Genomic DNA, 27,282 nt, shown 5'->3' with positions numbered 1-27,282 from the left:
CCCGAAAGGTCTCGGGCTCTGTGGGGCTCTGCGATGCATTTGGGGATATTACTGGTGTAGCTTTTGCATGCACAAAGCTGGGGGGTTTTAGAATAGCACTTGAATTACGAAGTTTATCGGTGCTTGAGGAATCTGCTGCAGTTATTTAATTCAAAGCTGACTCTCTTCCCCTTTGACTTTCATCCCCTCTATCTCCTGCTGTGCTACATTTTTTCCAATTCTTTTCCTGCTCAAAATAGGAAATACTCTTTGATTCCTTCACCTTTGTGCAAACAAAGTCATTGGTTTTAGCATCTCTGCTGACTTCTGGGCCGCTTGCCTCGTAAGGAAATCAGTGTGATATGAATCTGCTGCTTTTGGAGACAGAGACTCCAACTATAGTGTGAGTAGGGGAAATGGCTCAAAGGTGAGGACTTGCTTCTTCTGGCGCCAGCTCTGCTGCCTGTCCTGGGCAGGACGCGCGGCTGCCGGCCCGGCTCCGTCTGCGGCCCTGAAAACGAGAGCAGTACCCTCAGGTGCTCAGAGCTTCAAAACCCATGTGGAAATGAGTGGGTGATCCTCGTGTGTGCATGGGTAATGGGTGTTTTAGATCACTTCTGGGTCAAAGCGTGTCTGCAGAGGCAATACCTTGTAGTTACACCCCTCGCTGCCCACATCCTCGCAGCCCTGCTGTCTGGAAGGGATTCTGAGATCAAGAAGACATCACCAAGCTCTTCCAGGGCTGGATTGTCCCATCAGCTTCTGGCATCGCTGCCTTTTGAAAGAGTGATGCTCAGAGGGAGGTGGACACAACAATAAAGCTGCAACGACCGTGACTTGTCCCAAAGGTGCTTTAATCACTGGTTTCCATCAATCTGCTGCCGTGGGATCTGAAAATAACTTTGTTTTCATATGGCTGCTGCATGGAACGTGTGTGGGTCCCTCTTATGCTCTTTCCCAAGCCCACCACGCTCAGCATCTCCCCCAGGCAGGCACTGTGTAGAATCATAGAGTCATCGATCATTTTAGTGGGAAAAGAGCTGTAAGATGGAGTTGACTGCCAAGTCAACCTCTGAACCACATCACGAAGAAACCCATCTACACAAAACACATGTACAAGTAGAAGAGAACAGAAAACTACAGATGCGCAAAGCTTGTTAGGAGAAAACAAAACCTGCTCAGGAAAGCCAGTTTTCTGCTTCAAAAGCGTCTGCCAAGTGACTTTCTTCTCGCTATTCCGTTGTTTATGAAGCCTTTTGTGTTTAGCAGCAGTGAAAGCTGCAGTGGAAGGATGTAAAATGTTTGGCTTGTAGGTTGTTAGATTGAACCTGAGGAGAGAGATGGTGAGTTCCCACCTCGCACCTCTGGAGCGGATCTGCTTGCTGAAGAGCTTTGCCGAAAGGCCAGCAGCCCCATTCGGGGTTCTTGAGCTTGCTGCCGCTGGAATGCCCTGGTGGTGACTGTCGAGGTTTGATTGCAGGGTGACAATAAACCCTGGTAGATGTATTGTTAACCCCCTCACCCCCTTCCCACTCAGCACAGGCGATCGGGAGGGAAAGAAGGACAGAGAGAAAAGAGTTGGGAAAGTTAAAAATGTTTTACTAATGCTACTGATAAAAATAGAGAAAATAATACAAAATATACAAAACCAATCTTGAAAGTCCCAGCAACTGCAGAGCCGGCAGCCGAAGTCCTGGACTGGACTCTGCAGCCAACCGGAGCTGGATTCAGTCCGTCACTGGCCTCAGTTCGCAGGGACGACTCGCAAGGTCCTCTCCTCATGTCGCCATAGGGAAAAGGGCCGAGATCCTCGTGATCTCCCCCTTTTCTATGCAGTATCCCGTGAATGGGATGTCACACTCCGTTGGTCAGTTTCTGGTCAGCGGTTTCTCATTGTCCCTCTCTCCAGATGTCCATCCGTGCTCATCCATAACCTCACATTCCATTGCTGTGTTACCAAAACATGGCTCTGGTTCTCCAGGAAAATGCAGCTGATATGAAGCTTGAGCTGACAGGCAAATTCACCAAAAGAGAAACTTGTCTTTAACAAAACCAGGACAGGCGCCTCAGTTTCAGCTGAAATCAGCTGCTTGGATGGGGTATTAACGAACTGTTCAGCATCATTTAGGGCAAACTTGTCAAACATGCACCTTGCTGTTGAGCTGGAGTGTTTTGAGGATGGTGATTTGTGGTTTAAGCCGGGCTGCTGGATTTGGGTGTTTTCCGGGTGGATCTGCAGGTGGAACACAGAGCATTGCAGAGCTGAGTGTTCGCTGTCACAGAGCCCTGGATTCTGCCGGAGGAAACAGCTGATGTGAGCGAGCCACTGGAAATCTCTTTATACCGTCTGTTCTGGAACAAAAGAAGAGGTTTTTCTCCCAGGAAGACACAGAAGCTGCAATTCCCTTCTGAGATCCTGTCTATGAGGTATATAGCAATGTGACTGCTTTGTGCCATACAACAGGAGAGAGCCAAAGGGGTCAAAGTGCCTGGGATTAAGCACTTAATTACAGCTGAAGGATGCTAATTTGCAAGCATGCAGAAAGGCAAAATTCTGCTGTTCCTTAGTTGGATTTACCGGAGGGTTGAACCGATCCCTGTTCCAATGGAGACCATTTGACTTGTAAACGAGGTGCAGTACAGAACGCCTGCTCACCTGCCTGAAAGCATTATTGTAAATAAGTCAAGTGCGCTTGCCAAGCTGGCAAAGTACTTGGGGACATTATTCTGACAGCCTTTTGTTCTTAAATTTGCGATGGGTGTTGTAGTTCTCAGTATCATTAATGTGCCGAGCGCTGCCGGGGTGCCCGGGGCAGCGAGGGGGTCCTGCCTGCTGTATTTGCGAGTGATTCGGATCTGCTGCCCATATACTAGTTGGTGCGGCATTTTGGGAAATAAATACCCAATAATTCCACTAACAACAAGCCCTCCGTGATTTGCGCAGGTGTCTGAACTCCTGCCGCCTTTCCCCCTGGCCTGCAAGCCAAGTGCTTTACAGAGGTTTATTTGCCGACCTGCCAGAGACCTCGTAATTCTGCAGCACCCCATTTCTAGCAACTTTTCAAGCTGTTTTGTAGCGAACGGCCGTGCGGTTTCTCTCTATAGCTCTGTGCAGAGGGGAATTTTGCTGGTTTTGTAGTTTCACGGCTAAGCTGTGGATGTGCTGGGAATGAGACGTTTGGGCCCCCGGGCCAGCCCGAGCGAGGCAGCGGCAAAGGCTGATGTTGGGTGGGAAATGTCCTGTCTGCCAAAGTGCTTCGTGATTGAGCTGAACGCTCTTATTCCTTGTGCTAAGAGATAAGACCTTGTAGGACACGTAATCAATTCTGCGGATAGTTCAGGCTGGAGTTATTGTGATGCAGTAAGTAGGACATGGACCAGAAGGGTCAGATTTCCTGAGTTTCTCCTTTTCGTATTCAACTTGTTGGACGTTAAATTCCCCTTGTTCTCTGGAACGCCTGTAAATTCCATCAAAGGATTTTAGCAGCTGATTTTACTGGGGCTGCGGGTAGAAGAGGAGCTGGCCTGGAACCAGAGGTACGCTGGTTTAATAGAAATGAAGTGATTTTTTGCTGTTATTACTGCTTTCCTTGGTTCACACAGCAACAATGTGTCCGGGCTGAATGGCTTTTTAAAAACCAAATACTGAATGTTCCCGTTCCCGTCGCTGCCCCGGTGAGCTGTAAACCCTGTTACCCGAGCCGGTGCCTGAACAAAGCGGGCTGAACACGTTGTCGCTGCCCACGTCACCGTTTGAGCTGTTTCTTTCTCATTTGGCGTGAAAAGGAGCCTGGCTCTCATTTCTTAAGGTGTCTTTTGACCCCTAAAACACTTGAGCACAACAAGAACCCGGAGGACTGGGGTGGCTTTCTCTACAGGCTGTGATCCAGCTGTGATGGGGCGAGCGAAAACCACGGCTTGGTCAGGAAGAACGTTGCTCTTCAGCCCAGCCTGGCTTTGTCTTCCCCCGTGAAGCGCAGATTTTAGGATTTCGGAGGGACTTATAGCTGAGTTGTGATAAATTTATATTCCCTTGTACATGAGAAATAATATTTATAGGTGTTATTAAATTCCACTTGTAGGTGCATTTAGCCTGTGTTGGCTGATTTATCTCTGAGCTGAGCTTTGCAGATTCAGGACCGCAGAGGATGCTGGTGCCTGCTGAGCTTGTTGAAGGGTGTGAGGTAAAGCTGGATGTTGGTGTAAATCAGCTGGATTATTTCCTCACAGCGGCTCGGTCCTTTTGTCAGTATTTCCCATTTCAGCCTGCAATCCCCCGTATGTATGCATGTGTGTGCGGGCATCGCTGCTCCCGGCGCCGGGGTCGACAGGGAAATCTAGAGGTGGAAATAGAAGCAGATTGTGCTGAAGTCACGGAAAGAGGCTGGAATGGTGCTGAGAGCTGTGAATTCCCCTCCCGGGACCGGGGCTGAGCCCGCTGGGTGCGGCGCGTTCGGCGGGTTTGGCCCGGGCCCCGCAAACCCCCCGGGATGCGCGAACGGGCGCGGTGCTGCGCTGCGGCCGCCAGGGGGCGGGCGGGTGGCGGGACCGGAACACGGCGGGAACGGGGGGGACCCTGTGCTGGGCACCGGGGGACCGAACCGCCAACCCTGGGGCAGTTCTGGGCCCCTCACTCCGAGAAACCCTGGAGGTGCTGGAGCGAGTTGAGAGGAGGGAACGGAGCTGGTGAGGGGCTGGAGCACAATGTGATGGAGACTGAGGGACCTGGGGGTTCAGCTGGAGAACAGGAGCTGAGGGGAGACCTTCTGATCTCTGAACTGCCTGAAAGGAGCTTGGAGCCAGGGGGGTCGGGCTCTGCTCCCCAGGAACAAGCGCCAGGAGCAGAGGAAACGGCCTCAAGTTGCGCCAGGGGAGGTTGAGGTTGAATTTGGGAACAATTTCTTCCCCAAAGGGCTGTGGGGCATTGGAACAGGCTGCCCAGGGCAGTGCTGGAGTCACCAGCCCTGGAGGGTTGGACAGACGGACATGAGGCTCTCAGGACACGGGGCAGGGACAGGGGTGGGGAGTGGTTGGACTCAATTATGTTAAAGGTCTTTTCCAACCAAAATGCTTCTGTGAATCTATTGTGTGCCTGCAACCCCTGCTGTTGTGCTGCAATTGCATCAAATTAGGGGCAAAATAATCAGGGTGGCCCAACGGCTGTAGTGCACCCGAACAAAAGCCACCCCTTGCACTTGAAAAGGTGCAATTTAATAACTTGCTGTGCTCCATATAAAAATCCCATAGAAAAACACAGCCCGGTTCCTGTGGTTCTCCTCAGCTCTCTCCCACAGGCTCCGTGTGCTGTTTGCTTTGTATGTTTTCCCTTTCCTTCCCCAGCAGGGCTGCAAAAGGGACTCGTGTCCAAGGCGAGCGTGAGTCATGGGCTGGCAAGGAGCATCGCTCCTGGAGACTCGGGGTGATCCTGGCCGGGCGCATCTGCTGGCGGCTCTGCTCTCCAAGGTCTCAACACCTTCTCCCATCTCAGGGAGGCCGGTTAGGCAGACTCAAGGCTGACCCTTCCTCATTGAGGGGACTATAACCAGCCTCTGCGATGCTGTTTGTTGAAATTCAACCAAAATGTTGAATAAACTGCCGCTTTCCCCCTGCCCAGACCTTTGATCTTGACATTAAATCTTGGAGACATTAGTGGTGATGAGCAAAGTAAGCGTGGTCCCTTCCTGGGGGAAGGCAGCAGCTTGTTCTGCTCAAGGGTTGTGTGTTGCAGGGGTTAAGTTACATTTTGCTTTGAGGAGGAAAGGAAAATCTCTCAAAGTAATTAACTTAAGATGCTGACGCTAATGAACAGGCTTTCAAAGCTGGGGGTGGCAGGGTGGGGGGTTGATGGGAATCCCCTGTTGAATCAGTGACATTAGAGCCTGAGGGGTGATTCTGCAGTCATTAGGCTGAAACGATGTTGAACATGAAGTTAATCCTGTTATCTCTCAAATTTTGAGCAAACTGCTTGTTCTGGATAACTCTGTAATGGGATTATACTAGTCAGTCTGGCACCCTCCACACTCCCTATCAGTTCCAGGCTTTTTCTTATTTTCCTATTCAGGATAAAGTATTGACCAGTGTTCCTAGGGATAATTTTGGGAGGTGGTATCTGGGGCACTATTTTCCAGCGGTGCTGGATTTTTTGTTTTACCGGGTTTGATAACGAGCACCCTGTTGCCTTATGAAGCCGTTCACTCCAAGATCCCGAAATAAACGTCTAGGAAAAGAACTGAAGAACAAGGACAAAAGGAGACTTCCCTTCGTCACGCCTTCCTGGCATCGGGAACCCGCCGCTGAGTTCCTGTGCCGGACATTGTTCCCATCGCATTTGCGGAGTGTAATCAGGCCTGGATTGAAAGGCTGATTTTTATGTGTCGATTGCCTGTAGCGGTTGTTCTAAACAAATGTAACTAGTGGGGTTTTTTAAAGGATTATCTTGATTTTATTATTAAGCGGTCTGACAAATTGCAAGGTAACCGATGTCAGGAAAACACAAGAACTGACCAAGAACATGAGAAGCGAGATGACCACATAGGGAGGAGAGAGAAAAGCCCTGACGTGTGTTCGGCTGCTCGTTCACTATAGACAGGGGTTGCTTTTCCGTCGGACCCGCAGAGCTCCAGGTTCCAGGGCTTTGGCGCAGGGTTTGTCAGGAGCCGGAATGGCAGCGTCGTCACTGCCGGGTCAGGTCGTGTCCTTGGTTGCTGTTGAGGGTTTAGATTGCGGGGTGACAATAAACCCTGGCAGATGTATTGTTAACCCCCTCTCCCCCTCCCCACTCAGCACAGGCGATCGGGAGGGAAAGAAGGACAGAGAGAAGAGAGTTGGAAACATTAAAAATGTTTTACTAATGCTACTGATAAAAATAGAGAAAATAACACAAAATATACAAAACCAATCTTGAAAGTCCCGGCAACTGCAGAGCCGGCAGCCGAAGTCCTGGACTGGACTCTGCAGCCAACCGGAGCTGGATTCAGTCCGTCACTGGCCTCAGTTCGCAGGGACGACTCGCAAGGTCCTCTCCTCATGTCGCCATAGGGAAAAGGGACGAGATCCTCGTGCTCTCCCCCTTTTCTATGCAGTATCCCGTGAATGGGATGTCACGCTCCGTTGGTCAGTTTCTGGTCACCGGTTTCTCGTTGTCCCTCTCTCCAGATGTCCATCCGTGCTCATCCATAACCTCACATTCCATTGCTGTGTTACCAAAACATGGCTCTGGTTCTCCAGGAAAATGCAGCTGATATGAAGCTTGAGCTGACAGGCAAATTCACCAAAAGAGAAACTTGTTTTTAACAAAACCAGGACAGTTGCATTGGGGCAAAACACAGCCGTTTACAGTCCTGCGGTTACAGACAGAGATGAGGTTGCCGTGTGTTGTGCGAGAGGTAAAACCTACACCCTGGAGAGAATTACGGCTGCAGTTTCAAAGTCAAGGAAAACGTTTTTCTCTACTCTGCAGCCAGAGGCTCAATGACCGATGAAACAGGCCTCTTTCTTTCAGCATCAGTGAAGCAGTGATCTCTGCAACACCCACTAAGTGAGCAGATCTGTTTGCCAAACCAGAAATTTCCATAAATATGGGAAAGTTCCATCAAAGGGCCAGTCGGCCTTTCGTTTCCAAGCTTTGTTTTTGTAGATTGTTTGGGGTATTTTTAAGGTTAATCTGACTCTTGGTAAGAACTGCAGGATTTTTTGGTGACGTTTGATTCTTTCCTACTCCCTTGACCAAGGTGAGAACAGCGTTTGCTGCTGCCTCGTGTCTGGGCTGTGGGGAGAGCACGTGGGCTGGGGTAGCCACGGGGCCACTTGATATTTTGGACCAGCTGAGTTCAGTTTAGGTGCCCAGGGGCCAGCTTGTCCCACTGTTGATACGGTAATGGGTTTAGATGGGTAATTTCAGGGTCCTGGGATGATGCTCTTGCATTGAGGGAGCCAGCGCCTTCTGCAAGGTTGTTTAGATGGGAATCCAGCACAAGAGCAAAGTCCCTATTTCACACCCAAAGTGCATGGAGAAATGGTTTAACGTTTCTGTTTATACACCCTAAATCTTGTACACCAGTTGGAATGCTCGCTCTGATGTGTCCTCGCTGGAACTGCTGCGTGGAGGATGTTCCCTGGAGCCGTGGTCTGCAGCTTTGAACAGCGTGCGACAGGCCCAGGACCCTGCCAGGTTAATCCCCATGGACCTGCTTTTCACCACGGCTTCCTTTGGACCACTTAAAGATTGGTTTTCAGCTTGCAGGAAGAATGAGCAAAAACTGAGTTTTGGTGCTGCTGGTCTCGAGGTGGGAGCTCTTTGGGTGCCATGGTGGGAGTTTGCTCTGATGTTTGCCTGTCAAATCTTTCTCCCCCACCAGCAGCGCCGGGAAGCGCGAGTTGTAACCTCATGGAGTCACGGGGTGCTCTGGAGCTCTGTGGATCATCTCTGCTGGGGGATTCACAGCATCCCAGAGTGTCAGGGGTTGAAGGGCCCTGGAAAGCTCACCCAGTGCAATCCCCCCATGGAGCAGGAACACCCAGATGAGGTTACACAGGAAGGTGTCCAGGCGGGTTGGAATGTCTGCACAGAAGGAGACTCCACAACCCCCTGGGCAGCCTGGGCCAGGCTCTGACACCCTCACCCCCAACAAGTTGCTTCTCAAATTTAAGAGGAACCTCGTGTGTTCCAGTTTGCACCCATTGCCCCTTGTCCTGTCCCTGGTTGTCACCAGCAGAGCCTGGCTCCATCCTCCTGACACTGCCCCTTTCCATATTGATCCCCAAGAATGAGTCCCCCCTCAGTGTCCTCTTGTCCAGCTCCAGAGCCCCAGCTCCCTCAGCCTTTCCTCACACGGGAGATGCTCCACTCCCTTCAGCATCTTGGTGGCTGCGCTGGACTCTTTGATTCTTTGATCCGAGCCCGTATCTTGAGGTGTTTAACGGAGGTGTGAGGTTTGCACAGTGAATTCCGCTGCCTTGGGGTTATCCCATCGCCAGCGAAGGTGAGACTGCTGCTCACACAAACCCCCTGCGCTGGCTGTAAGCTGGTTCGCTTACATACTTGAAATAGCCGTGTGCTAGAACTCTTACACTGCAAGTGTTGTCTGAGAAGGTAAGCAAATACTTGAGCAGCTCACCCTTGTGGAGCGGTTGGCATTTGGGCCGGCTGGTCCAAACCCGGTCTGAGGGTCTGCAGTGGGCAAACCCCTCACTGGCAGAAACGCTCCTGTTTCAGCTGGAGCCCGTTTCCTCTCGGCAGCAGAGCTCAGGGTGTCTCCAGCCCCACGTGCGAGTAGATGGAGCGTTATTTGATAGTCTCAGGAAGGGATTTGGTTGCTGGTTTGGTATGGTGCTACTTGGTCCTACACAAGGTCACTGCTCTGCAAACATAGGAGCAAGAGGATGAGGTGAGATTATGTGAAATGAGGATTCTGGGGATATGTGAAGGGCAACATCTGCAAGAGGGTGAGGAGCTCTGGGAGAAACAGCTTCTCACAAGGTTGGATTGGCTTCTACCTTCTGAACTGTTGGTGTTATCTCATCTCTTGACATTTCCTTTAATTATATGAAACGACCTTGACGCCGTAAACAATTGCCATGGCATTGTCCTGCAGCTCGCGTGAGTCAACGGGATGTGTAAGCAGCGCTTGGTTTTTGGGGACCTGTTCTCGAGCTGCCAGTTTGCCACTGTCACATCTTGCGTTTCATGCCTTGTTGTGGGCTGGTTCTGAGCTCTCTCTGCCACCCGCTTCGGGAGGATCCTCACATTTTGCTTTCAGCTCCTTTGGACCTCCATAATTCCATCATTCCCTCCCCAACGAGCCAGTTCCGAAGGGGTAAGGAAGGGGGTGATTCACAACGCGAACCTCACGCCTCGCCGTGATGGCGCTGGCACCGATCTTCCCTCGCCACGTTTCCATATCGCACCTCGCTGGTGCTTGAGCAATGTTTGGAGAGCCGGGGTTGAGGTTCACGCGCTGTCTCGCGGCTCCTGTCTGGGTGGGACCCGCGGTCGCTGTTTAGGGTGGTCCACGGCAGATCTATGAGAAATATTTGGCTAAATGAACTTCGGAAGCGTTATCTCGTTCCTGAAATAGAGAATAAAGCTTGTATCAACATGCATCACAAAGTTGATAAACTGGAATGGCTCCTCTCCGAGTTGTCTTCTTGTATTGGGCAAATATTTATCCGCATTGTTTCAAAAGGCATATTTGTGCAATTGAGGGAGGTCAAACCTGTAATTACCTGTTAGATTCGCTCGGGTAGAAATGGCTTGTAAAAACACAGCATGTTTGAAAGGAAGCTTTTAAACCTGATGTTTGTGTGCGAATCTAAAGTTGGGGTTTAACATTTCAAATTTTATGAGAGTTTTCAGTTGCATGGGTGCGAAAAGTCCTTTTCTTGCTGAATTTCAGTGCCTTAAGCCCAATGTGTCTGCTGTTTAATTTCTGAACCGCAGCGAGGGATTCGGGTTTCTCTCCCAGCCGTGTCTGCTCGCCCTGACCAGAAGCCGAGCCCGTGTGCCGATCCCGCCTTGCGTTTCAATCAGGAGCTTCCAGCCTGGGCGATAACGAAGGGCGAGCAGGTGCGGGGGGGTGGGTGTTCCCCAAGAGCTGAACCAAGGTGCTCTGGGGGTCCCCCGAGCCCAGCTGAGGGCAGAACGGTGGCATGCGCTGGCACCGGCTGCCTAACGCCAGCATTGGACAAAATGCACCTCCAGCCTGAGGAGCACTGGGTGCTGAAGGACCACGTGCTGCATCGGTGCGGTTTGCCCGCAGTGAGCCCTTTGGGGTGGCAGGGGAAACGTTCCCGTGTTTTGCTGCGGTTTCATCTTCGGTCGTGACGAGCGAGTGCGCTTGCTGAGGTTTTTGTGAAGGGTTAAAAGCAGAAAGAAGCATTTGCAGAGGGATGGGCAGAGAGGCCGGCAGCTCTGGTTGTAGCTCATCGCCTTGAAGGATTAGAGGTAGGAAGAGAAATTTGGGATCATGAGTCCTTTAATGAATCAGAGCAGGGATATTAGCCTGTGAACCATGATCTATACATTGCAGACTGGCTGCTAGAGATAAAGATACCGCTACCTCTGAGGGTTAATTTCAATTTAATCTTATTTAGAGGTTTAATATTTACTGCTGTCCTTGCTGTTAATTTGCAATCTCCAGTGTAGTGCTGAACGGAGCTTGTCCCATCGGTTTTACAGGTGGCATAGATGGACTTACCTCTTTGCCAAAGGACTCGGTTATTTAGAATGTGTATAAAGCTGTAAAGTGGTGGGTTTGTCCAGTATCACAGAATCCCAGAATGTGAGGGGTTGAAGGGCCCTGGAAAGCTCACCCAGTGCAATCCCCCCATGGAGCAGGAACACCCAGATGAGGTTACACAGGAAGGTGTCCAGGCGGGTTGGAATGTCTGCACAGAAGGAGACTCCACAACCCCCTGGGCAGCCTGGGCCAGGCTCTGACACCCTCACCCCAACAAGTTGCTTCTCATATTCAAGTGGAACCTCCTGTGTTCCAGTTTGCACCCATTGCCCCTTGCCCTGTCCCTGGTTGTCACCAGCAGAGCCTGGCTCCATCCTCCTGACACTGCCCCTTTCCATATTGATCCCCAGGAATGAGTCCCCCCTCAGTGTCCTCTTGTCCAGCTCCAGAGCCCCAGCTCCCTCAGCCTTTCCTCACACGGGAGATGCTCCACTCCCTTCAGCATCTTGGTGGCTGCGCTGGACTCTCTGCAGCAGTTCCCTGTCCTGCTGGAACTGAGGGGCCACAACTGGACACAAGATTCCAGGTGTGGTCTCCCCAGGGCAGAGCAGAGGGGCAGGAGAACCTCTCTGACCTACTGACCACCCCCTTCTAACCCACCCCAGGTACCATTGCCCTTCCTGGCCACAAGGGCCCAGTGCTGGCTCATGGTCACCCTGCTGTCCCCAGGACCCCAAGGCCCTTTCCCCTATGCTGCTCTCTAATAGCTCATTCCCCAACTTATACTTATATAGGGCTGAGTACTGTGCTGGACTAGAAGCACGTGCTGGGTGGTGGTTTGAAAGGAGAGGGATATATTTTTGATTTGTTCTGAAGCTCTGTTTGTTTTGTTGTTCTTCATCCCCAGTGATTTCCAATGGGAAGCCTTAGGTGATATTAGTTTATAGGTTCTTCTCCAAGTATCTTAGTTTTTTTGCGAGAGAGGGTTCAACAGAAATCAAGCTTAACACCGTGCCTATTGCTTTGCGAAACAATGGAATAATTAATGTCATTTTCTCCTCTGTTTTTGCTGGATGTGTTGCTAATAATGTAGCTGGAAGTGGCAGATGGGCACCCTGCCTCCCAGCGCTGCGCTGCCGGGGACGCGCCGGCCTCTGTGGGGACGTGTCCTGCGTCGGCGCTTCCTCGGCCTCTCACCAGCGATTGCTTCTCATGCTGCTTCAGGGTGCTGCAGAAAGCAGCTCGTCAGCTTTGGAGGTTCCCTCGCCTGCACATGAGTCACCGCGGGGATCCAGTTAGCCAAGATGTGACCGAATCTTTAATTTTGTCAGGATTGCATTCCTTAGCATTCCCTTGCTCGTAAACAAAATATTTAGCGCATGTTGTAATTAGTGGACGGTGAGGAGGCACTGAAGTGCTTTCAGTGCTGGCTAGGGTGTGCTTTCATTAAAAGTTGCGCTTTTTCCACTGGAAAACAAGGCTGGGGAATATTTTGGCCTGTTCTCTTGGCCCCAAGACCACTGCACAATTTCCTTCAGCCCGGTCCTGGTGGCAATGAAGCGATTTCTCGTCTTCAGCCACCCGCCGTGCTCAGGAGCCTTTCCCGGAGCGTGTCCTCAGCTTTATTGTCCCTTCCCAAACGTGGGGCTGAACCTGCTGCCGGTCCTGAAGTTTCAGGACGTGGGGCAGTGCCGGGGTGGGGAACGATTGGACTCCAGGATCTTGTCCAACCAAAATGCCTCTATAGTTCTGTACGTGGTGGCACCAAGACAGTCCCAGGTGTGGTGGATCTGCCACCTTTTGCTTTCTGAGGTCGTGCTGACTAATTGGTGGGGACGAGGGGACAGGAATGCTCTGAGAAATAGGAGTTTCCCTTTTGGAAATGTCACAGGAAGGACGGAGGAAGTCAGGCGGGTCGGGAGCGGTTACCTCACCTCTGTCTCATCCCAAGCTGCGCCCTTTCATCCAGGCGCACGGATCCTGAACAATGCCGTGCCAACCGCCTTATAAATAAACCATTTTCCATTTCCACCCCGGGTATCGCGCTGACTTGATACCGCGTGAGCAGAAAGGAAGAGCGTCACGTTGCGTTGGCGTCCGTGATCTATCGGATTGAGCGCCTGGCTCGCTCCCCTCGCCGTGCCGGGGTCCCTGATTGCTCTGCCACATGCGCCGCTTCAGAGCGCAGCCCAGAAATGGTCACTTTGTCAGTAGCCAGAGCTGTTCTGTATATAATATATATTGTTTTGTATTTTCCTTGTTCTGGTGGTGGTTACTAGCAAGCAGATTGGGGTGAAACGCATGCGGAGTCGTGGCGCTGCCACTTGTTCTTCTCCCTTCCAGCCCCCCGGTAAGATGGTACCAGGAACCGGGGTCGCTGTTTCACGTGGGTGCATCCCCAGCGAGGAAAGAGCCTCAAACCTCCTGCAGCTCCCGGTGGCTGCTTTGATGGGCTCTGGAGGAAAACGCCCAGTATCGCCGGGTTCAAACAGCCCCGGCTGCGCGGACGGGACCGTGCAAGAGCCCTCTTAATGTTCCCGTGGCTGAATCACGGAACAGAAACGTCTGAGTCACGGCCGATGAATGCGGCGTTTCACGTCGGTGTGAACCGGCATGCGAACAGCAGCGCCTTTATTAGAGGAGCTAATATTTGCGCTCATTAGGGGTTCCATTAGGTTCTTCAAGTGAAACAATCCGGCAGAGTTCCTTTTCCAGGCTATTAACATGCGGATGGCGGATTTTTAATGGGATGCCAGCCTGGATGGGGAGGAAATGAAACTTCTGAGGGAAGCGCTGGACCCACGGGGCGTTTACACCCGTGACCGGTCGTCTCGCTGGTTTTGATTTAGAGATCTGACTCCTGAACTCCTGCAAAGTGTTCATGTAATTGGGATTTCCTGGGTACTGCGTTTTAGAAGAAAAGGCTGAAGGGACTATCAGCTGTGCCGCTCTTTGCTATTCCAAGCTTTGCTTTCTCCTAAAGGACACCTGTCCCTCAGCAAGTAAAGGTTTCATTGTGTGTTTTTCAGCTTGCTGCTATGTCAAACAGCCCTTCTTGCATTTCTTTGGGAATTTTGGACGCTTGTTACTTGTCCGTGCTTGGAATGTGGACTTTCCTTTACCCACTTTTGGGCTGGATTTCTGTTCTCTGTGCTTTGCCATCTCTGCTGCTGGAGTTCTTGTCCTTTCTGTCTCAAGGAGGAGCGGGTTGTGGCGGATGCGACGTCTCAAGTCCAAACCCGGTTGCAATTTGCAATGTGGGTTTTTCGCTCCTTGGGCACCACAGCCCAGCATTAATGCTTCTGGTACAAACCTTATTACAAGCACCTTTGCCAAACAGACTTGCTGTTCTCTTAGTGATGGTTTCTAGGGCCTGATCAATGATATGGAATGCAAAGGGGCTTTATTGCATTTTGTTTTCAGAGCTGCGGGCGCTCTTGGACTGCAGCTGCTGTGAGTTCAAATGCATCCGTCTCAACCTCTTTCATTGAAATTTAAGTGAATGCCTCACGTTTTGCTACCACAGAAATAAGAGCTCAGGCATATCCACTTGAGCTGCTGTGCTTTAACCGACCATGCGTCATCTGCTCTGTTTGTGCCCTCTTAATTCACAGCAAGTGTGATATAAAATGCAATGGCTCTCGTCTCCTGTAAGCCAGGCAGGTCCAGCTGCAGCGTTCAGCGTTCTGTAGCGTTTCCAGCTGCAGGGATGTTTGTTTCAGCCCTCCTTCCAGCTGACTCCAGGTTCCAGTGTAAGTTGGGGAATGACCAAGAGAGCAGCGTAGGGGAAAGGGAGCTGGGGGTCCTGGGGACAGCAGGGTGACCATGAGCCAGCACTGGGCCCTTGTGGCCAGGAAGCCAATGGGACCTGGGCTGGGTTAGAAGGGGGTGGTCAGTAGGTCAGAGAGGTTCTCCTGCCCCTCTGCTCTGCCCTGGGGAGACCACACCTGGAATCTTGTGTCCAGCTGTGGCCCCTCAGTTCCAGCAGGACAGGGAACTGCTGCAGAGAGTCCAGCGCAGCCACCAAGATGCTGCAGGGAGTGGAGCATCTCCCGTGTGAGGAAAGGCTGAGGGAGCTGGGGCTCTGGAGCTGGACAAGAGGACACTGAGGGGGGACTCATTGCTGGGGATCAATATGGAAAGGGGCAGTGTCAGGAGGATGGAGCCAGGCTCTGCTGGTGACAACCAGGGACAGGGCAAGGGGCAATGGGTGCAAACTGGAACACAGGAGGTTCCACTTAAAGATGAGAAGCAACTTGTTGGGGTGAGGGTGGCAGAGCCTGGCCCAGGCTGCCCAGGGGGTTGTGGAGTCTCCTTCTGTGCAGACATTCCAACCCGCCTGGACACCTTCCTGTGTAACCTCATCTGGGTGTTCCTGCTCCATGGGGGATTGCACTGGATGAGCTTTCCAGGGCTCCTCAACCCCTCACATTCTGGGTGCTGTGATTCTGGGATTTACAGACTCGGACAAGTCTCCCAGCCTCTGTCACTGAATTTGTGGGTCTCTGCCAGATGGGAAGGTATTTAAATGGCTTTTTTCTTTGTTTCAAAGTCTTAGATGAGGTGGAGTGCGCCTGTGGATCAGTGTGGAGGAGCCAATACCAGCAGCATCTCCCAGGTGTGTTTGTGGCTTAGGTGGAGTTTTATTAGATCTCCAAACTACCACCTTCCCCTTTTGGGGGTGTGTTGGCTGCAGCACTGGTGACATGTGGCCGCTCTTTGCCGCCCGAATCGACAATCTGGATTTTCGTTGTTTCCCGGAATAGAAGATTTTTAGTATTGGTAGCACCGCAGTCCCGAACTCTTCCTGCCTGCTGGGGTGATATTCAGCGATATTGAAGCACTGCGGCTTCTGGGACCTTGAGGGCTGTACAAAGCTTGGTGTTAAAACTGGTGTTAAAGCTGGTGTTAAATCTTGGTCTTAAAACCGCGTTTTTCCTACGGCGGAGAGAACCACCGCGGATTGTCAGATGGGTTCGGGTTCCCGATCGCTCACTGTGACGCTGCACCCAGCTCCTGTATGTTTTTGGAAATGGTTTTTCCGTTTCCTCTGAGTTAAGATGGAGCTCCTGGATGTTTGAAGGTTCGCACTGGGGGGTGAGCAGGGCTGAGTGATGTGATCTGTACATTCACTACAGTCCCAACACAAATTTTGATGGAAAAGTAAAGAATCTAAGTGGACACGTTTAAACTCCGGAGATCTTTCTTATCACAATGCCACTGTTGAGGGGGATATTTGTTACCTCAACCATCCAGATCTGATATAAAAAATAAACTCTTAGTTGCTTAATTTAAATTTGCCTTTGTTAAATTCAAATGGAAGAAGACACGCTCCCTGCTCCAACATTCCTGCTGCTTTAGCAGTGAGGGGAATTGCTGTGGAGTTGTATTTTGGTTATACACCTGGCTAGATGCGTGTGGGCTGAGACGCTCTTTCCAACATTCCCTTCACTTGGCACTGCACGGCTCCTCGTGTCCGCTTGGATGGTTTAAATTTTCATCAACGTTTGTCTGAGGACTTGGGTGAAACCTGCACATCGTTCCACACCCCGTTCACCACCACAGAGCGGGAAGGTTTCTCTTTCATCACCCCCTTGGCTTGGGGGGAACACTCTTACCTCCTCGATCCCATCTGGGAGGCGAAACCCCTCCGCGCATTGACACACCAGCTTCCTCTTGAGCAGAACACCCCGTTTCCTTGGCTTATGTTGCCGGGAGCTCTTTCCTCGCTCTCAGCTCTTCTCTCTTCCCCTGCAGCCGCGGGAGGAAGGAGCGCGGGGTGTTGGTGCTGCGGGCTGTGCAGCTCGGGGGCTGGAGCATGGCTGCTGTCTCCTCCCCTTCCTGAGCTTCCACCAGCTCTGGAATGACAGGCATTCCTGCGCCAGGGGAGCCGGAGCTGCCACGGCCGCGCTTCAGTGAGAGCCCCGTGTCCCCACCATGGGCTGCGGGGACGGCGGGACCCGCGCTGGCCCGTCGCGCGTCTGAGGGCCGGCGGCCGCCTCGCTCGTGGGCTCGTCCCCTCCGCCAAGCCTGGATCTATCGTTTTAAAAGACTAAAGTGCTCTCTCAGGATAGACTTTTTTCTCCTCCTTTCTCGCCCTCCCGCCTCCTCCCGGAGAATCTCATGGGGCAGCCGCGCTTCTCGAGACCGGTAAATCCAGCTGCTTTGGGTGAGTAATGGAGGGCAAGGGAGACGGGGAGAGCGTGGGGCCGGGCAGGATCGCAGGTGAAGCGGGAGTGGAACGCGGGGCTTGTGTAACCTGCGCCCGGCTCGGCAGCTGTGGACAGAAACCGGAGAAATAACTTCATTTCCTTCCTTTCTCCTGCTCGCATCACATGCAGTCGCTGTGCAGGGCGTTCTGTCCTCTCCGGACGGGCTCCCAGCTGCGCTTTTAGGGATAAACTCCGTCTCGCGTGGGCAGGTTCAGGGACAGGAGTTTGCAAAGCGCTGGACAGCACTAAAGTTCACCGAGAGGGGCAGGACCGGCTCTGACCACCTGCCGGGATCGGAGCTGTTGTGTGCGATGACACCCGATTTTCTGGAGCGGTTTTGGGGAGGGAAGGGGCTTGGCAATCCTCACCCAGCTTGTTTCCTCTCCGCTCTGTGAGCAGCTGGCGGGCTGCAGTAAACACCCCTGCTCGCGGAACACGGCGTGTGGGGCAGCGCTGCTGGTGCCGGTGCCGCTCCCGGCACTGGGGCTGCCCCACATGGACCTTACACATCGCTCTGTTCCCCTTCATCTCACGGTCAGCTGGGAGGGCTGAGCTGCGGACTGGAACCTGTAAAGAGGAATGATCTGATTTTTAGAAGAACACTTGATGTTGGCACCTGGAGAGCTCCCTGAGATATGTATTATTTTTTTCCTGTTTTTGTCATTTTTATAACTTTGAACCTACCACGTGTTTTTAGGGCTCAGATTAAACCAGCGATTCTCTCCTCCCCACTCCCAGTTCAATCCGGTCTCGTTCAAGAGCTGCTAAAAATAAGTGATATTGACAGAGTGGGAGAAGTAAAACTTCAGTCCTACCGTCCGTGGAGATTAACAGCATCTTCTCCTTGGGTTCCTGTGCCGTTAGGAGCCGACCTGTTCAGTTTGGGGCTCTTTTTGTCGTCAAGCACCAGGGACAGTGGTGATTTTGGGGCAGTGGGTGCAATGACATTGTCCTTTGCTGGAGATCAGCACACCTGGTGTTGCCACAAATGAGCATTTCCTATCAGAAGTCTCTGCTCATGGCTCATCGTTCATCCTCAATAAATCATGACCTTGAAGAGATGCTTCTTGTCTTAACTTGGGCAGGAAAGACTTGGGAAGGCTGTGGCGATTAGGAACGTACAGAAGACAAGGAAGCCAAGGGCTGGGACTATTTGAGGCTAGTTTGTGACCACAGCACTTTATTGCTTTAAGGTCAGGATTCGCGTCTTCCCTGCACCACTCGGGAAATGCACATGGAGTTTTTAAAGCTGTTCTAGGAAGCTTAGAAATATTCACCTAAAGCACCTTTTTTATACTTTCACCTTAACAGCATTTCTCTCAAAAGACTCTTTGTTTGCTTCTTGAGTTGTAGCTGTTTACTTGAAAGCTTTTTGGATTCTTGACCGGCTCTGCTGGGCACAACAAAGCCAAAGAGGAGAGAGGTGAATTGTTCTCGGCCGGTGCGTCGATGCGGTTTGGAACGGAGGGTTTGGGGGCCCTGAGGTCCAGGACCTGCCTCAGGTGTGCGATGAGCAGCACAAGTTCTCATGTACCTCTTGGGAAATGAGCTGCTCAGCAAAAGCCCCTCGTGCACCGTTAGGGAACAAGCCCAAAAATCTGTTATAGCGGCATTTCCAACGCGTTTTCAGGTGTGACGTAGGAAAGCAGCAGGTGATGAAGCGCGAGTGTTGGGAGCTGCTGCGTGGCGTTGAAGTGCCTCATTTGGCTGAGGGATTTTAGCGCTGAGCGAAGCATTTCTGGCCTTGCTGAGTGTCGGTGCTGCGTGGTCTGGAGGCTACACAGGGGGCCAGAACAACCCTGGGGAGCTCACAGGAGCAGAGACTCGGGGAGGGGGTGGAAACCCTATGGTAGCTGCTTCGGTAGGAGATGGATGAGCTGCTGGGTGAACTGCGGTTTGCAGGTGGAAAACGTGGCTCAAGCTCATGATTTACACGCTGCACGCATCCTGTCACAAAGCAAAATACCGATGCTTGTTTCCTTTGCAAGGATGTCTCTTAATTAATATAGAGTTTAACAGATCTCAACATCTTGGAGCAAAGAGCCTGTTGTAGTGTAGGCAGTGCTGAGATGCATCTTTTGGAGCTGAAGTATGTTCCAGCAACTCTTGGATGTCTGCGGAGAGATTTTGGGGAGAAAAGCAGCATGTTTGCAATGTTTTCCAAACAGCAGTGGTCTGCGGTCCTGTCCTGCGGCACCCGACCCTCCTTCTTCAAGGCTTGTGCCATTTTCTTCATGTTCCTTCCAGGCACATAGCAATATAATACAAATCGTCAGCATCTGGGATACAGTTCTTTGATTTCTTCCCAGCCTTCAGTCTTGCTTCGTTAGGGTCTCTAGCTTGGGTGTTGAGGTGATTTTTAGTTTATGCAATGGTGGGGGAATATTCAAGGGAATAGAGTGACTGTCAGCAAGTTTGCTGGTGACACCAAGCTGGGAGGAGTGGTGACACTGGAAGCTGTGCTGCCATCAGAGACCTGGACAGGCTGGAGAGCTGGGCAGGGAAAAATGTAATGAAATAGAACAAGGGCAAGTGTAGAGTCTTGAATCTGGGCAGGAACAACCTCAGGTTCCAGTGTAAGTTGGGGAATGAGCTATTAGAGAGCAGTGTAGGGGAAAGGGACCTGGGGGTCCTGGGGACAGCAGGGTGACCATGAGCCAGCACTGGGCCCTTGTGGCCAGGAAGCCAATGGGACCTGGGGTGGGTTAGAAGGGGGTGGTCAGTAGGTCAGAGAGGTTCTCCTGCCCCTCTGCTCTGCCCTGGGGAGACCACACCTGGAATCTTGTGTCCAGCTGTGGCCCCTCAGTTCCAGCAGGACAGGGAACTGCTGCAGAGAGTCCAGCGCAGCCACCAAGATGCTGGAGGGAGTGGAGCATCTCCCGTGTGAGGAAAGGCTGAGGGAGCTGGGGCTCTGGAGCTGGACAAGAGGACACTGAGGGGGGACTCATTCCTGGGGATCAATATGGAAAGGGGCAGTGTCAGGAGGATGGAGCCAGGCTCTGCTGGTGACAACCAGGGACAGGACAAGGGGCAGTGGGTGCAAACTGGAACACAGGAGGTTCCACTTGAATATGAGAAGCAACTTGTTGGGGTGAGGGTGGCAGAGCCTGGCCCAGGCTGCCCAGGGGGTTGTGGAGTCTCCTTCTGTGCAGACATTCCAACCCGCCTGGACACCTTCCTGTGTAACCTCATCTGGGTGTTCCTGCTCCATGGGGGGATTGCACTGGATGAGCTTTCCAGGGCCCTTCAGCCCCTCACATTCTGTGATTCTGTGATTCTGTGTGCCAGTCAAAAAACAGCTAAACCACAGCCGCGCTGGCTCTGGATGCTGTGTGGCCTGAGTTGAAATGGCTTAAGTATTCACAGGATTAATTCTGTGGTGATCTACACTACATGCAGTTTGGGTTTATTTTTTTTTTTAATAAAGCACATCAGAGGCGCCTCTAGCTCATGTATCATCGCACTTTGACAGATGGTCCTTAATAAAGGAAACGCTTTGTGTTAATTCACATTGGTTCCTGGTGCCTTTTGCTGGGCTGGCAGTGCGTTGCTGCACAAACGCGTGTTCTGGGGCTTCATCTCTGCAGATGGGGGTTGACTCTATTTGCTGATGTGGTGGCTCTCCCTCTCTCACACCATTATATGTCTATGTTGGTATTTCCTAAATGGCAGCTGCTCGCTGTTGTGAGCAGCCCACGTGCGTGACAGAGATCTGAGCATGGGTGATATTTTTAATTGATCTGCACATCCTGGCTCTGCTGGTTCTGACCCATGGGGAGGAGCGGCAGAACTGACCCTTTGCCTTATGGAATAGGATCGGCTGCCCCAAGCCTGACAAAGCTTTGGGAACAGGTCCCCCATTTGGTATCGGGGACCGTGTGATGAGCGTGGAGACCAAGCGTTGAGTCTCCAGCTTCCCCCATTGAAATGGTTTCTCTTCTCTGGAAAAACAACCATGAGAGCAGCAGCTCAGGGCCACCCATGTTCTTGCACAACAGTTCGCACCTAATGCAAGGTGTGGTGAGACAAGAGGGGGTTTTCTGTCTGCGTTTTAACGGCAAGATTTGAGTGTAGATGTGCGGAGCGGGGAGAGGGTTTGGAGGAGCAGCTGCTGGAGAATCACGTCCGGGCCGCACTGGGGCTTTCTGCCGCATCGGCCCTCCAGGCTCTGCCCGTTTTGGGATGTTTCCTCAGACTATTTCAATCTAAACGTTCTGGGTTAATGCAAATCTGCTGTTTCAACAGCTCAAATTCACCTGCTGGTTTCAGTGGAGCAGGGCTGGAGCATGCTGAGTGTTTCAGGACAAAGATGTGGAATGGCAGCCGGATCTGGGAGGTGCCATCCATGTCACAGCTCTGTCCCCAGACCAGCTGTGTCCCAGATGTGGCCGTTGAGTGCTCCAGGGCATCATCTCTTGCCTGGTGCAACCTGCAGAAGTTCCCGTAGGTGCTTTATTCTGGGGCTTTCCTGAGCCAAGGTGTGTGGTGGTGTCCACGGGGGCTCCGTGGGGCTCTCCCTGCCTCGGGGTCACTTTTTGGAATGGGGAACTTACAGAATCATAGAACTATTTTGGTTGGAAGAGACTGTTGAGATCACCAAGTCTCCCGTAGTTCTTGCAGAACCGTTAAACAAGATCGTGCTTTGGTGGGGGGGCCCAGCAGAGACCTGTGTGTTGGTGAGCTCTTGACCTTCTAAATGGGTTTTAAATGGGTTTCCAGCCTGGATCGCAGCGAAGATGACGCTGTGTCTTGGGCATGGCCTTGCCATGCAGGTCAACAGCCTCGGTTGGGTGAGGCCATTGGCTTCCTGATGCCTCTCACCCTTCAGGTAAAACCCATCTCACCCTTTTTTCCCCAAAGCGCGTGCTGTGGGTGCTCAGCAGTTTCCCAGAGCACAGCTCAGGTACGAGGGGTTTCAGCCTCGCTCGCAAAGCGGCTCAGGGACCCTTTTACCCAGGGGAGCCAAGCGAGAGGAGACACGGAGCGTCCAGCCCGCCCGGGTCCCTGCGCCACGGGGGCAGCTCGGGCAATAATATCCCCTCTGCACCATTCCATGGAAACTGGAGCTGGAAATGGGCTGGGAAGGGAAGGTCCTTTCTGCAGGAGCATGCAGCGCTATCCAGTGTGAACAATCACCGCACAATGAATGCAGATCAGTAAAGCACACCTACAGGTGCTGATCCACCCGCTAATTAGCAGTAAATGTGCTTCATAATTGCATCACAACAGACTGTTTTACATGTCTGTGTCCGTGTGGTAATTAGGGACGGTAAAAGGAAGAGTGCAGCACGGAATAAGTCCCATTTGGTATCCGGGACAGAAATGACATCCACAGCATCAGTGTTGCCCGGTGGGGAGTGGTGGTCTGGGGATGTTCACCCTGTTCAGTAACGTGTATTGAGTTTTATTCTACATAGAGCAGAAGGGATGGTGCAAGCGCTTTGTGCTGTGGATCGACACCATGAGGGGGTGCGCGGTTTGCCTGTCTCCCCCTTTCCCGTGGCTGTTTTTAGACACGGGTGTTTTCCTGTTGGACGAGGCGCACAGCACAAGCCTACAAGAAGCACTGTTGGGTGTAGATGCGGAACGTCATTGTGAAACCCGGCGTTTGCATTAACCTGCGTGATTGCAATTAATGGCGCTGGGGAAGCTGGTGTGAAGCTCCACCCCGAGCTGGTATTTGATGCGACAGGCAGAGCCGGGCTGCGGAACGGCTCCGGAACGGCTCCGGAACGGCTCCAGAGGCTCCGCCACCCGCAGCCACGCTCCCGGGCCCTCCCCGCCCTGTGGGGATATCGCATCTCCCCTGCAGTTTCGGCTCATTCTTTGGTGTCCCCAGCTGCCCCGAGGTGCCGGGAACCGCTCGTCGTTCTCCCTCTAATTGGAAATGTAACATCCCAGCTTGCTGAGCTCTCCCTTCATTAACCCGCGGGCCTGACAGTTGAGTTTTCTTTTAATTACTTATTTTGCTTAGTGCAGCGCTGCGGCACCCCGGGCGGCAGGGAGGGCAGAGGTTCTGCTCCTAAGAGCAGTTTGGGAGGGGATGTGTACAAAGTGCTGTTGGCGCGACGGGCTCCAGCTGCTCCTTGGAAAGGTGATGGAAACGCCTCTGGGATCCATATTGAGCCCCAGCTTGTGCCTGGTAAAGTGGGGGAACAAAGTGAACGCTGCTTTTGAAAATTACACGTACAGCGCAAGGGCTGATGTTGGAGGCTCTGAAGAAAGCGCCCCTAAGCATGCAGACAATTCCTCTTGGGTTCCTGGGAGCTTGAAATGCTATTTTGTTGGGGGTTTTTGTCCCCACTTGTACCCACCCTCCCTCCGGGCAGAAAATCACAGAATAAAGCTGCAGAAATCGCAGATCGGTGCTGACATCTCCTATGTCGCTTTCCACCCAATTTCTCTCGTTATGGAGCCAGATTTGGGTTTTTTGAGGCAGCTCAGATGCTGAGTTGTTCTGACTCTTTCAAGTCAACGTTGGCTGGCATCAGCTTTTCAGCGGTTCCGAGTGAGCCTGCTGCTAGGGAGATGATTTTAAAGAAGAAATAAACACGACCAATAAGCAAACTTGAAAAGCCCCCTCACTGTGAAATCTCAGGTGTCCGAATGCATAGAATCGTAGAACAATTTTGGTTGGAAAAGCCCTTTGGGGTCATCAAGTCCGAGCGTTAACCCAGCAGTGTCAGGTCTCACGCTGAGAAGCGCTGCAGGTAGAGCTCCATCAAACAGCTCATTCTTCTCCTGTCCTGGACAATCTGCTCTATCACCTCTGGCTCTATGTACTCGGTGGATATTTGGAGGATGTAGCAGATACGTTACGAGCTTTTTGTCCTATGAGCAAAATGGCTTTTTCCCAACCCCTGGGTCGCAGTGTTCTCGGCTGAACCTCCATGGGGCCTCCAGGCCTTGTCTGTTCTGCAGGCTCGTGGTCCCGCACACCTTGCGAACTCCACAACACTTGACTTCAAGGCTCAACAATGAGACGCGTGCGGTTCGCGCCGGGCGCCCAGCCCGCGGGATGTGCCGTTTGGCTGCCCGCTGGCCGTAGGGAATCTCCATGCTCTGTTCTCCGTATTTTGTGTTTTCAGAGTTCCGGGTGCTCCGTGTTTTGTGTTTTCAGAGTTCCGGGTGCTCCGTCTTTTGCGGCGCTGGAGCCGAGTGCTGCTCGGGTGTCAGTCCCCCAGCTGGCTCCACTTACCTCCAGCGCACTCTGAGTTTTCTGTTCTTCTGCAGATTCTGCTGATTGTAACTGTTCCCTTATGTTTCATCAAACAGCCAGAAAAACAGTCACCAGCTTAGCATTTCGTGCTCTCGTTCTGCTCCACAAGTTTTGTTTCTTTCTATGAGCTTTTCTTGTTGCAGCGAGTTGGGGTTTTTTGCGCGTCCCTCCCCACCTCTGCGTCCTCTGGTGTCGTTCTCCGGAGCCCTGGAGCGCAGTAGGTGGAGCACGGACCCGTATTGTGTTGCTTTCCTGTGTGGTTGTTGCTTTTGGCCGGTTCTGCCGGCCGTATTTATTGAGGGGAAGAATCAGAGCCGCTCCATTCTAGCACATCCCGCTGTTGTAATGGGGTGGGTAGTTTCAGTGCGTGTAGCCAGGCAGGGAAGTCGGCTCCGCAGTCTGGAAGGTATTTGTGTTCGTGTAATTACTTGTGTCTAGTGCCAGTTGCTTCCAGTTGAAGATGAGAACCTGCGGCACAGTGATTTGTGTTCCTCGGGCGAAGCTGCGCTGCTGCACATTCAAACTAATCCTCGTTCCATTGAAAAAGCCTCTTTATCGGTTCCCCTTTGCACTGTTAACACTGGAAACCCCGCTCTCACCTCCCCGAGCTAACGTGAGACGCCGGTGGGTTACGTGAAGGCATGGAGTCCTGCTGTTCCTTTGCATGAACGTGAGGGGCGGGCTGGTGGGACACGGCCGTTCTCCGCAGCACCACGGTGACGTCTCTTCTCTTTCCCTGCAGCCGAAGAGGTGGATCACCCCCCAGCTGATGCCGGCATGGGGGTCGATGTTTTGGAATCGGGCGACACCACGCCTCCCACCAAGAGGAAAAGCAAGTTTTCAAGCTTTGGCAAGATCTTCAAACCCTGGAAGTGGAGGAAAAAGAAAAGCAGCGACAAATTTAAGGAGACTTCGGAAGGTAGGGTGGTGGGGCTGGGCCGGTGTCCCTTCCTGCACTGGGGAAACGCGCCATGTGGCTGCTGACGGGGGTTCCAAAACGTGAACCAAAATGTGCCTTTGCAGGGCCAGCCCATCGCCAGCGTCCCCAGAAACACCTTGCCATGGGGCAGGAGTTTCAGACAAATACATTCCTTCCTTGCAGAGAAACCTCCCCGAGCAGCTGTGGGGAGGGAGGGTTCGCTCCACCGGCACCCATCCAGTGTGAAGTGCAGGTCTGAACATGCCGTTCTTCCTCCCTCCTCCTAATCCGTGCAAAACCACTGCAATTTGAAGCCTTTATTTCCCCCAGTGGATCCCTTTTAAAAAGTATCTTGAACTTGTAGCTTACCCTTTTTGCTGAGTGCTTTTTTTTTCAATTTAATATCAGTTTTAGAGCGAAAGATTTCTATGCGAAAGCCAAGAGAGGAGCTGGTAAAAAGAGGGGTTCTGTTGGAAGACCCTGAGCAGGGTGAGTCTGCAAATGCCCTTCTCCTCCTGTCTGTTTCTGTGTAGCTGATCCTCCTCTAGCAAAACCTCACCCTTGCAGCCGTTCTTCTTCGGGAGGTAAATTTAAGGGCTCTTTGTGAATGTTTTTCCTGCCTTGCCCTTTCCAAGATAGTGTCTGGGCTGACGTTTGCACCTGGCGAGGACAGCGGCCTGTTTGCTTGGGAAGATCATGCTAAGAAAGCGCAATGTCTGTCCTGGGTGTTTTTCTGGCTGCTGCCAGCGGGGAGGGACGGGGTGTCCTGGGTGTCACTTCTCCTGTCCCTCGTGTACGTGTCCCGCTCTGCTTGTCCCGCTCTGTCCCGTCGTGTCCCCTGGTGCTGCTCCCGCTTGGGCTGCGCGGTGGGAGAGCCATGGCCCCAGCTCAGCTCTGCAGGCCTCAGGCTTGGGAAAATAAACCAACTGATGACTTTTGAGCTGCCTGGGTAAGGACTTTTCCACAAAGCGATACAGGTGAGACGCCTCATGGTGCAGTGTCATAGTGTCGAGGGTTTAGATTGCAGGGTGACAATAAACCCTGGCAGATGTATTGTTAACCTCCTCTCCCGCTTCCCACTCAGCACAGGTGATCGGGAGGGAAAGAAGGACAGAGAGAAGAGAGTTGGAAAAATTAAAAATGTTTTACTAATGCTACTGATAAAAATAGAGAAAATAACACAAAATATACAAAACCAATCTTGAAAGTCCCGGCAACTGCAGAGCCGGCAGCCGAAGTCCTGGACTGGACTCTGCAGCCAACCGGAGCTGGATTCAGTCTGGCACTGGCCTCAGTTCGCAGGGACGACTCGCAAGGTCCTCTCCTCATGTCGCCATAGGGAAAAGGGCCGAGATCCTCGTGATCTCCCCTTTTCTATGCAGTATCCCGTGAATGGGATGTCACACTCCGTTGGTCAGTTTCTGGTCACCGGTTTCTCGTTGTCCCTCTCTCCAGATGTCCATCCGTGCTCATCCATAGCCTCACATTCCATTGCTGTGTTACCAAAACATGGCTCTGGTTCTCCAGGAAAATGCAGCTGATATGAAGCTTGAGCTGACAGGCAAATTCACCAAAAGAGAAACTTGTTTTCAACAAAACCAGGACACATAGTTAGTCACGGCTAAGCTTATTAAAGCTCGCCCTGCTGTCAAAGAAGTCTTATCCCCTTTTCTGTCCTCCCTGATGTCTCTGAGTTGGGGCCACCCTGCCAGAATAACTTTTCGGACAGATCAGTTCACCCTCTGGTCACCTGCTGGGTGCTGTGGGAGGGGGTGG

General features: G+C 52.2%; 1 protein-coding gene across 3 annotated transcripts in view; it reads left to right on the top strand.

The window, feature by feature from the left end:
* Positions 1–27,282, top strand: part of PHACTR4 (phosphatase and actin regulator 4) — a 67,552-nt gene that overhangs the window by 26,663 nt on the left and 13,607 nt on the right. For 2 of the 3 annotated variants that reach the window (XM_080357615.1, XM_080357617.1), the window contains exons 3-4: positions 25,330–25,506; positions 25,915–25,995. In XM_080357615.1, the coding sequence (XP_080213741.1) occupies positions 25,330–25,506; positions 25,915–25,995 (258 nt within the window). Of the gene's footprint in view, positions 1–25,329; positions 25,507–25,689; positions 25,760–25,914; positions 25,996–27,282 lie in introns of those variants that run through there. The other variant, XM_080357616.1, reaches the window with a different exon arrangement.

Source organism: Nesoenas mayeri (genome assembly GCF_963082525.1).
Source record: "Nesoenas mayeri genome assembly, chromosome: 21".
Classification (NCBI taxonomy): Eukaryota; Metazoa; Chordata; class Aves; order Columbiformes; family Columbidae; genus Nesoenas; species Nesoenas mayeri.
This window is presented reverse-complemented; position numbering and strand designations above follow the sequence as displayed.